Source organism: Mus pahari, chromosome 1 (genome assembly GCF_900095145.1).
Source record: "Mus pahari chromosome 1, PAHARI_EIJ_v1.1, whole genome shotgun sequence".
Taxonomy (NCBI): domain Eukaryota; kingdom Metazoa; phylum Chordata; class Mammalia; order Rodentia; family Muridae; genus Mus; species Mus pahari.
Genome location: NC_034590.1, coordinates 120,384,636 through 120,396,521, shown reverse-complemented (window position 1 = coordinate 120,396,521; position 11,886 = coordinate 120,384,636). Strand labels below are relative to the sequence as shown.

General features: G+C 42.5%; 1 protein-coding gene across 1 annotated transcript in view; it reads left to right on the top strand.

The window, feature by feature from the left end:
• The first annotated feature begins 654 nt into the window (after positions 1–654).
• Asrgl1 (asparaginase like 1) overlaps positions 655–11,886 on the top strand; it is a 24,576-nt gene continuing 13,344 nt past the window's right edge. The window contains exons 1-2 of the mRNA XM_021206784.1: positions 655–742; positions 1,267–1,467. Coding sequence (XP_021062443.1) covers positions 703–742; positions 1,267–1,467 — 241 coding nt within the window. The 5' untranslated portion in view covers positions 655–702. The remainder of the gene's footprint in view (positions 743–1,266; positions 1,468–11,886) is intronic.

Here is an 11,886-nt window from a genome sequence, read left to right as displayed (position 1 = left end):
AAACAAACTCATAATTCAAGTAAAACTGCCTTACATAATAAAGAAGGACATCCTTCCTATGTGTCACTGCTACAGAAACCTGTAGGTGCCGCGCTCGGCATCTGTTCTCCCTCTTTGCCTATTAGAACAAAACTATAATCTAGGATCCCTTTGGTGAATACAAAGTGTTTGGTCTTCTACCCCTGCTGCCACAACTGCTAGAAGCAGGGAAAGAAGAAATGTCAACAAAAAGAGGGCACTGAGAGATGAAGGGATTTAGAGCTGGAATCCCTAGACTTAGAGGAGGAGGGAGCTGGGATTTCCGGGCTCTCAGAGCTAATCTAATGAACAGAACCTGTCAAGTTAGAGGCAGTTGTATATTTTATTTTTCTTCTCTTCTGAAAGATTAAGATCGGGAACTTAAAGTGAAAAGGTTTTAATGTAGCATTCTAACTAGCAAGACTTAAGAGCATGCGATAATTTCAAGGCAAAGGAGACGAAGGGTCCCTTGTGCTACTAGAGAGGTCGAAGAGTAGAAAAGTAATGCTAGTCTAGATCTGGAGTCCCGGAAGGCTGGTGCGCAGCGCGAGGGACCCTGGGGCTTTACGGTAACTCAGCAGCTCCCCGGGGCCCCCACCCTCGTGCGCAAGCGCGGAACCGTTGCCTGCGGAGCGGTTGCGGGCGGAGCGGTTTGCTGCCAAGTGGCTTGGCCAGTTTGACATCATGGCGTGCGCCCGCGGCTCCGTGGCGCCGCCAGTCCGAGGTACGGGAAAAGAAACAAGAACAAAAATGTAGGGTTTACCAAAGACGAGGAGCTTAGGTTCGAAGGACGTGGGGAAGTCCAGTCCTCAGGGTACCCCGGACCTTCGGTGGGAGGAACTAGAACAGAGAGCATGGACCCCGGGAAACTGAGGCACAGAGAGACTCCTGGGAGGAGCGCTGGAGCTCTGATGCATGCGACCTCAGTACTGGGGCCGAAATAGAGGCTGGTGTTCTCCGGGCAAACTGAGGCTGAGGGGCAGCGCTGTGGCACAAGCGCAGGCTCGGAGTCTTGACACCAGGCATTCTGAGCCACAGATGCCCCTGCCCCGGGGATCGGAGTGGGAGAGCCTGGGGAGGAATGCTGGGAAGCTTGGGTCGCTTTGGGTTTTTGTGACAAAATTCTCACCGAGCAGGGGAAAAAAACAAAAACAAACAAAAAAAGGAAACAATTTTGACGCTGCTGCTCACTTGAGTTGGTTCTCTTGGACCGGTTCAAAATGACACTCGCCTCTTCCTGATGCCTAGCCTCCATCGATGTGAGTCTCGTGGTGGTAGTCCATGGTGGCGGAGCAAGCAACATCTCAGGCAACCGGAAAGAGCTGGTGCGCGAGGGCATCGCCAGAGCAGCAACCGAGGGCTACAAAATCCTCAAGGCAGGAGGGAGCGCGGTAGATGCTGTGGAAGGAGCCGTGACTGTCCTAGAAAACGACCCGGAGTTCAACGCAGGTAAATTATGCTTGCCGAGTGAATAATGCCAAATCGGGGCAAGCTCCTGTCCACACAGACGCGGTATCCGTCAGTCTGACCGGCTTTGTGGTCAAACAATACTCTAGAGCAAGATGCAGTACTGAATTTCCTCATTTTGCATTAAGCAACTTGTTTTGAGAAATTTTTTTTTTTAAGATTTATTTATTTATTTATTTAACTACACTGTAGCTGTCTTCAGACACTCCAGAAGAGGGAGTCAGATCTTGTTATGGATGGTTGTGAGCCACCATGTGGTTGCTGGGATTTGAACTCCGGGCCTTCGGAAGAGCAGTCGGGTGCTCTTACCCACTGAGCCATCTCACCAGCCCCGAGAATTTTTTTTAAGTCTGTTAATTCACCTTTTATTTAGCCTGCCTACTAAGAATTCAATACCAAAAGCCAGGCATCTTGCTGGAGATCCCTCCGTAGCCTCAAACCCACCATCTTCAAGCCTCAGCCTCCTAAGTGCTGGTTTTACAGGTGTAGACTTTTTGTATTTGTGGGTCTTGAGGTAGACTTTACATACCATAAAATGTAGGCGGTTCAGTTTTGAGACCTGTGTGTTCATTCCCTCCCTCTACCCCTCTGCGTCTGTGTGTTTTCTCTGTCTCCCCCAAATTAGGCTCAAAAATCTTGAAACAGATGCTGGGAGAATCTTTTATTATAATATCCAGTCATTGCTAAACAGTAAAGTCACTAATCATCTTCTGACTAGAAAATTGACTCTGGATAGGCATCTAGGTAGAGACTGATCATTTTACAGACCAAGCCCTAAGTGGAAAATTGAGATTTACAGCCCCTCTCATCTTCTGGAAAAGAAAAAGGGGCCCCCACAATGAAGCAATCCAAAAGATATCCCTGAATTTTGGGGATGGGAAAACCTCCAAACTGGTGAGTATGGCCATATGCCAGTCCCAGCTCCACAGCAAAAGTAGACCCTGTACCAGCACCCTTCCAGACCCTGCCTGGTGTTTGTTCATCACACTGATGAACTGCCTCCTTTTTTTTTTTTTTTTTTTTAAAGATTTATTTATTTATTTATTATATGTAAGTGCACTGTAGCTGTCTTCAGACAATCCAGAAGAGGGAGTCAGATCTTGTTACGGATAGTTATGAGCCATCATGTGGTTGCTGGGATTTGAACTCTGGACCTTTGGAAGAGCAGTCAGGTGCTCTTACCCACTGAGCCATCTCACCAGCCCGAACTGCCTCCTTTTTATGACACACTAGTAATACATCTGAGTCTATGAACTGCTCTAGAAAAGGAAGCCCTCACAGGGGTTTTGAAAGACTGGCTTGCAGTTATCTGGCAGAAATTACAGAGAAGCTACTATTTAAACATTGGCATCTGAAGTAAGGAAACAATCTTGTGGGACTCTTCAGGCAGCTAGTGTCAGAAGGTCGGCATCTGCCAGAGCATGATGTGGGGAGGGGACTCCCACATCACTGTCAGAAGGGAGGTGCTGAGAGAAGCCCCAAAGCTCTTTCCCACTCCTTCCTTCAGAAGAAATGAGTGTGTGTTTCCTAAAAGCATAGAAATGTGATCAGAGTGAATTATTTTGTGTTTGGCTGTGTTCTGGGATAATAATTGTCGTAGTTAATGTGTCTACAAGACCCAGGAGCACTGATCTAAGAAATTCAAAAGATTAACTCACTCTCTAGTTTGGCAAAGTAAGCAAAAGATTAACTCACTCTCTAGCGCTGTAAAGTAAGCAAAAGATTAACTCACTCTCTAGCGCTGTGAAGTAAGCATAGTTATTTTGCTTATCTCCCAGAACACTGCCAATTAATTTACTAGGAAACATTCATTTATTTTGTTTTAAAATAGAAACCCTAAGATCTTAAGATTAAAATGCTTTTTAGAACTGTACCACCCACATCTGTCTTGGAAAAAACATTTCAGGATATCTTAACCAATTAATCATCACATATTTATTTACCCAGAGGATCTTAGCAGAGGCTGCTGAGATACTGGGATACCTCAGCTGGAAACAGCAGATGGGAAAGACAGAGTCCAGGCAGATATTCTGCTGTTAACCAGTACCACTTCGGCCGCTCAACCTCTGATCTCCTTTTCAGCACCACTCATCTTTAGGCATCTGGAAGTGGAAGACAAGCAGAGAGACAGCCTTGGGGGGCTGTTTTCTCTGTCTCCTTGACTTTGTTAAGCACTCTGATACTTATTGAAAAATCTTGTAAATTAATCTATGGATTGAGAGACATTTCAGTTCACTTTCATGGTTGTTTCTAGACTTCCAGAACCTTTCCTTGAAGAGGCTGGTTCAGTTAGGTCTCTGGTGACCCCTAACCTAAAGGGATCCCTCCTGTGATGGTCTACAGGGTCCCTCCTCCGCAATAGTTGAGAGAGTGCAGATCAGGGAACTGCTGCAGTCGCTCCCCAAGGTTGCCTCTCTCTGCGGGTCTCCCACTTCCAGATGCCTGAAGATGAGTAGCCCGGACTCTGTCTTTTCCATCTGCTGCTTCCAGCTGTGGTCAATAGAAACAGTGTCCCAGTGGCCTCAGCTAAGATCGTTTGGATAATTATTTGGAATCTTCAAAAGCCTAACACTGGATTCTGATAAGAGTTCCATGACCCTAATTAGCATCTGTAAACCTTGTCTTCATGTATGTGAAAATGTCATCTGTGTTTCTATTCATGTTTGAATGTGAACTTGATTTTCTATTCAGAACTTGTTCCTTAATACTTAACTCATTGAAAAGTAACGTTAAATAACACTGTAAAATTGAGCTCCTAGATGTCTATGCTAGATTTATTTTTTATTTATTTATTTATTTGAGATCGAGTCTGGTGTTTTCCATAGCTGGCCTCAAATTCCTAAGGCTCAAATGATCTTCTCACTTCAACCTCCTGAGTAGCTGGAACTACAGGCACAGACCACCACACTCAACTTAAAAATATTCTTTAAAGATTTACTTAAACGGGCAACTAAATTATGACCTTTTGGGCTAGTGAGATGTCTCAGTGGGTAAGAGCACCTGACTGCTCTTCCAAAGGTCCAGAGTTCAAATCCCAGCAACCACATGGTGGCTCATAACTATCCGTAACAAGATCTGACTCCCTCTTCTGGAGTGTCTGAAGACAGCTACAGTGTACTTACATATAATAAATAAATAAATCTTTTTTTTAAAAAAAAAAGAGAGAAATAAGAGTTCCCATTGTGTTTTTTTTTTTAAAAAAAATTATGACCTTTTGCATTCACAGGAGTTAAGCTGTAATTACTAGTAATTTACTTTTGCTACAATTTGGTTTGATAACCTGTCAGAGCCTTTGAGATAACAAGATTGTTTTCCTTATCTGCTTTTTAATTCCTTGCAAGTAAAGGAATTTAATCTACAGTAAAGATTAACTTAACATTTGTAAGTCCTTTAACAAAGATAAAAAATCTTCCGTGGTAGTGACAACTGTAACTCCACTTCTCAGTGGTTCAGATCCTTTTTCTGACCTCTGAAGACACCGGCATGTATAAAGTGGACAGATATACATACAGGCAAACACTCATACTCATAAAATACAAATAAAAACACAAAACAAAGAATAGTCTGCTACATATTATAGGGCCAGAGTATTCCATAATAAAGAGAAACACTTTTTCCTACATATTTTTCCAATGATATATGCAGAACATTGAAAATTGACATGTACTTTGAAGCACACAAAATTGTATTCATAACAAATTTATCTAAAATTTTTAGAAGATAACCAAAATGAAAATGTTTATGAATAGGGGCTAGGAATTGATTTTCTTGCTTTTGTTTTGAAACCTCCAGGTGATTCTGAGGTGTCATCAAATTTAGAAGTCTCTATCAGAGTCCCATACAGTTTTGTTTTTAAGATTTATTTTTTATTATTATTATTATATGTAAGTACTCTGTAGCTGTCTTCAGACACTCCAGAAGAGGGCNTCAGATCTCATTATGGATGGTTGGGAGCCACCATGTGGTTGCTGGGATTTGAACTCAGGACTTTTGGAAGAGCAGTCGATGCTCTTAACCACTGAGCCATCTCACCAGCCCTCGTACAGTTTTAATGATGTTTTAATCCCATATATTTACATGCAAAAAGCTCTTCTTCCCAATGTATAGTTCTGCCTGTGACAAACATATGGTGTAATAACCACTGCTTCAGTGAAGATGTGAAAAAGTCCTGTTGTCCCACAGCCCTTTGAGGCTGCGCTTCATGCAGCCCTAGACTCGACTAGCAACTGTTTTCTATGCCTGTAGTTTTGCCTTTGCCATTGTCAAAATGGAACCTTATGAGTTGGTAACCTTGTGATTGTTGCATGTGGGCTCTGCTTACATAGCCACAGGGATCAATGACTGCACCCTTTTAGAGCTAACAGTATTCTGATAGCAGGTGTGTTCATCACAGACAAAGGGAGCCCAACAAACTCGCTTAAAACTTGAATTTTTACATTTTTTTTTTTTTTAATTCAAATTGTGTGGCTCTTGAGTGTGAACTTCGGGGATGACAATGTTGTATTACAGTATCCAAGGCTGGACCCTTCAGGCACCACCACTTGTAGCAAGCTGTTTACCAGCTGAACACAGGCCACCTGCCGATGCATTAAATCACCTCTGGAAACACAAGGGGAGGTTTTTTTACTTGAACACAAGTTTTACTTCTCAGGCACTCAAGAAAGGTTGTGGTCTCATATGACAAGAGTAGATTTAACTTAAGTACATTAGGAGCTACAGACTGATTGTGAGTTCCTTCTTCCGTTTCCTGGAGCACACAAACACACTGATGGGTTTTGTTCTGTTTTGTCTTTTTAGCTGACCTAATAATCAAAGTAGACCTGTGATTTAGTGCTAATCTGCATTTCCCAAAATAGCTTATGATGTTAAACACTTGTTGGGGGACAGGATGGGCAGTATCTATTCAACCAAGCCCTTGTCTGTTTTCATTAGATTATTTTTCCTTACTTCTGAAGAGTTCTGGGGGTTCTTTTTATATAAATATAAAAGATATAAATTTCTCGTCAAACATATGAATGTGGTCAGCATATGTTTCCTCCCAACTCTGCCTTTATCTTTTCTGTTTCTTGTGAATGTCATTCTAAGAACGTGAAGTAGAATAAGCTAGAAAATGCAGTTATTAGATGGTGACTTATTGATTTATGTAGTGGTTCGTTGATAGCACTTCCTGTTCTGCCTGTTTGCCAAGCCTGACTTCCCTTGCTGCCTGAGAGAATGACCTGGAGAATTAGCTGAGACAGTGTGTCGTTGTCCTTAACAACCTGTTGACTGCCATGCATGCCTCTGTAAAAAATCTCACTGTACTTGCCCACCCCCACCTTGTGGGCTTTTTTTTCCCCATTAATTTATTTATTGTGGTTTTTATAGTTTAAAATGAAAATACAATCTGAGCCTGAGAGCGAGGCCTTTCAGGATCTATCCTGGCTTCACCAGTGTCATCTCCTCTCTTCCACTCTCAGTGATATTAGAATGCTTACTCCAGAAAGAGCCCCTCATCATGTGCATGTCCTTGATTGTATAGAAACGCAGTGTATCCAGCTTCATTGTTGTAACAAATGCATTTTCTGTCATAGCTTAAAGAATATTTGCCTAAACATTTTCTTTTTTGGTTATCTCCTAAAATTTTATATAGATTTTGGTCATGAATAAAATTTTGTATGCTTCAAAGTGTATATGAAGTTTCAATGTTCTGTACAAATTATTGGAAAAGTTTTATAGGAAAAAAAACTCTTTCTCTTTCTATATTTCTGGAATACTCTGTCCGCCAAATGTGTAGCAAAGTTTGGTTGGTTTGTTTAGTTTGGTTTTTCCTGTGTTTTTTTTTATTTGTATTTTATGTGTATGAGTGTTTGCCTGAATGAATATTTGTGCACTTCATGAATGCCTGGTGCCCTCAGAGGTCAGAAGAAGGTGTTGGACCACCTAGGAATGACGTTTATAGACAGTGGTGAGCCACCATAAAATGTTAGAATTGAACCTGGATCCTTTGCAGTAGTCAGTGCTCTTAACCACAGAGCCTTCTCTCCAAACTGAAGCAAGATTTGTTTTGTTTTGTGTTTTGTTTTTCTTTTATTTCTTTAATTTTTTATTGATTTTTTGTGAATTTCACATCATGCACCCTAATCCCACTCATCTCCCTGTTCCTTCATAGCCACACTTTGCCCTTGTAACCTCCCCGCAAAATGAAAATAAAAAACAGAAATGAAACAAAATTAAAAATAAAACAAAAAAAAAATCATCTCGTTGTGGAAGCTGTAGTGTGTTACAGTATGTCCCACAGTATACCCTTTTGTCCTAACATCTTCATTTCCAAATGTTCATTTCAGTGAGTCATTGGTCTGATTCAAGGCCTCTGGCTTCTGCTACACCATCAATACTATATCCTCACTGGGATTCCTCTAAGATATCCTGTTATTACCCTGTGTCATAGGGATTCTGCAGCTTTGCATCTTCAGAACGAGCGCCTTCATGTGCTCTAGCAGTTAATAGATAAGGTGGATGCTTAGGTGAGCCAACTCAAAGCTGGATCTGGGCCTGGGTGGTAGCTGAGTTGGTCAGCCTGCCAGCTCTCCTGCACCCACAGCACCAGAGTGAGCTCTCCAGCACTGCCCCAACTAGGTCACCCAATGCCAAAGCTAGCAAGGGGCAGGGCCAGCTCTCTTACTTTCCAGCACCCTCCCCCAACCAGGGCCAGCTCTACTGTGCTGCCCAGAGCGAGATGCAGGACCAGCTCTCCCAAGTGCCACAGCCAGTTAGGATTGGGGCCAACTCTGCACATCCCTTAGACATCAACGTGGTCCCAGGTAGCAGCCCAGACCAGGAATGTCCACACCCAGACATGACCCTCACAGCACACAGGCCAGGACCTCCCCATGGCCTCAGGTAGCAGGGCAGGCTACTCACATCCGGCTATTCCTCTCCACCCTTGAGTCTCTAGCGCCACTTCTTAAACCTGTCAGCTTCTCTCTCTATTGTCTCCCCACCATGTACTTGTACATTGTAGGGGCTCCCTCCTCTCCATTTGTGCTTCATGGTATGATGGCAGTCAGGCAGCCTCTAAGTGTCCTCCACCAGCCCTCACCATGTGACATGAAGCAGGATTTATTACCACCAGTTCTCTAACACTCTGGGTCCCAATCACATGTCCTAAAATTCAACTATGACTCTATCTTAGTGATTTTCAACCTCAGAGGTCACATATCAAATATTCTACATATCAAATATTTACAAAGGTTTAGTCATTTTTTTTGATGACTGAAAAAATTCATGGAAATTCCTACTTGTATTTGCTCATTGTTTTATAAAGTAAATAATGAAGAATAATAATCAGCTAAGCCAGGCATGGTGATGCACACCTCTAATCCCAGCATTCTGAGGAAGAGGCAGGTGGATCGCTATGGCTCAGAGGCCAGCCTGGTCTACACAGTGAGTTCCAGGACATCTAGAGTTATGTACAAAAACCCTGTCTCAAAATAAATAAATAAACAGGCAAGCAAGCAAACAGATGAGCCACACAAGAGGGTACCACTGTGAGGCTTTGTCCATCTGACACTTATCTACCAGGACTGAAATTAAATCCTGCCCCTGAGTCTGCAGGTTTCTTTCTTGCTTGGTGCCACATGCAAATAAGCAAACAGTTGTGGGGAGGTGGGGGAATTGAATGACCAATGAGTGTAGAAAAAAAAACTTCATGCTCTAGAGGCATGGTTCTTCCTGAGGAAAAATCCCTATGGGCTTTTACTAAGGCTAGGCTAGGGTATGGAGCAATGCATACTGTCTGGTTCAAGGCCTTTGCCTTCTGCTACACCATCAATACTCGATCCTCACTGGGATTCCTCTAGGATATCCTGTTATTACCCTGTGTCCTAGGGATCCTGAAGCTTTGCACTGGAGGACCACAGAGGAAGGGAGATCTTCAGGAACCAGGCTGCCACGTCTTGTCTTCCTAATTTGGACATGGTTTCATCTGCTGTGGCACCTAAGGGTGTATGTTTTCATCATCAGAAGATGATAATGATGCCAAGGTCACCTGGAATATCACATGATATCTAGCTGGTCTGATGTGATGGCATAACAACTGGGAGTATATTGTCAGCATACAGACTTTCAACTTGTGCAAGCCTGCAGCATAGCTAATGGACAACAGGCCACCACACAGCATCCCACGTGCCCCTCAGAGCAGCCAGTAAACTTTGGGGAACATATTTACCAGCTTCTGATAGAGGAACAGACTGCTAGTGTGTCTGCTAAAATCGTGTTATCATTTGTTTTTAGTGTTTTTCCCCTGATTGCAAAGTTTCATAAGTTACTTATATATTCTAGACAGATATCTTTTATTACATACATTAATTTGGTCTGTAGATATTTTCTCCCAATTGGGAGGAGGAGGAGGAGGAGGAGGAGGAGGAGGAGGAGGAGGAGNAGAAGAAGAAGAAGAAGAAGAAGAAGAAGAAGAAGAAGAAGAAGAAGAAGAAGAAGAAGAAGAAGAAGAAGAAGAAGAAGAAGAAGAAGAAAGAAGAAGAAGCACACTGCCTTTCAATGAGTCCATTTAAAATATTTATATTTTATACAACTACTGATAAGGGCTTATTATGTTTTGGGGTTTATTTACCCTCGTTTTCCTGTTTGTTCTTTATTCCTTTGTCTAAGTTACTTGAGCATTGGTTTTAGAAGTCTGTTTTACTTTATCAACAGCATTGAGTATATATCTTTGTGCAGAATTTGAGGACTTTGCCATAGAGATTGTTCTATGTATATAACTAACCATTATCTAATACAAAAGCATTTTAGCAATGAAGGCAAAATGTAGAGCTCTTACCTTTCTGTGATTAGTTGTGGTAAGATAAGTTCCACCTTACAGTTGTTTTGAATTCTCCTTTCTGTGAACACTGGGAACAACTTCAGGATCTTGTCGCTTTTGCAACAACCACCAAACATAAACTGAGATAGCAAAGAGGAGACGGCAAGCCCACTGTGTTGAGGGGTCCGCTTAAACCCAACATAACTCAAACACCAGGTCAATGCAAATGACAAAAATGTATCGTAATCAAGATGCTACTGATGGCCTTCCTGTCTGGGCTGGTGCCCTGAGCAAACCTTGGCACGAACTCTGCAGCCAGTCCCACAACACCCAGAGGCAGCTTCACTCCAGGTGCTCTAACGTGTCCAGGACTACAGGATCACAGGTTCACAGGAGCTTGGTCACACCAGGATCTCAGGATCCCAGAGGCAGCTTGACTCCCAGGAGCACTAACACACCCAAGATCTCAGGATCACAGGATCCTAGAATCACAGGATCACAAAGAAAGCTGAACTCTGAGGAGTTCTGATACAACCAGGATCACAGGAAAGACATGCCCCAGTCAGATAATAGCCAGGGCAGGTAGCACTAGAGATAGCCAGATGGTGGGAGGCAAGTGTAAGAACATAAGCAACAGAAACCAAGGATACTTGGCATCATCAGAACACAATTCTCCCACCTTAGCATGACCTGGGTATACCATCACACCAGAAAAGCAAGATTTGGGTCTAAAATCACTTCTCATGATGGACTTTAAGAAGGTAATAAATAACTCCCCTTAAAGAAATGCAGGAGAACAACAGGTAAACAGCTAGAAGCCCTTAAAGAGGGAACACAAAAATCCCTCAAAGAATTACAGGAAAACACAATCAAAGGGGTGAAGGAAATGAACAAAACCATCCAAGATCTAAAAATGGAAATAGAAACAATAAAGAAATCACAAAAGGAGACAACCCTGGAGATAGAAAACCTAGGAAAGAGATCAGGAGTCATAGATGCAACCATCACCAACAGAATACAAGAGATAGAAGAGAGAATCTCAGGTGCATAGAAAACATTGACACAACAGTCAAAGAAAATGCAAAAAGCAAAAAGCTCCTAACCCAAAACATCCAGGAAATTCAGGACACAATGAGAAGACCAATCCTAAGGATAATAGGTATAGAAGAGAGTGAAGATTCCCAAATTAAGGTCCAGTAAATAACTTCAACAAAATTATAGAAGAAAACTTCCCTTAACTAAAGAAAGAGATGCCTGTGAACATACAAGAAGCCTACAGAACTCCAAATAGACTGGACCAGAAAAGAAATTCCTCTCGTCACATAATAATCAAAACACCAAATGCACTAAATAAAGAATATTAAAAGCAGTAAGGGGAAAAGGTCAAGTAACATATAAAGGCAGACCTATCAAAATTACACCAGACTTCTCACCAGAGACTATGAAAGCTAGAAGATGGGCTGGTGAGATGGCTCAGTGGGTAAGAGCACCCGACTGCTCTTCTGAAGGTCCAGAGTTCAAATCCCAGCAACCACATGGTGGCTCATAACCATCTGTAACAAGATCTGACGCCCTCTTCTGGAGTGTCTGAAGACAGCTAC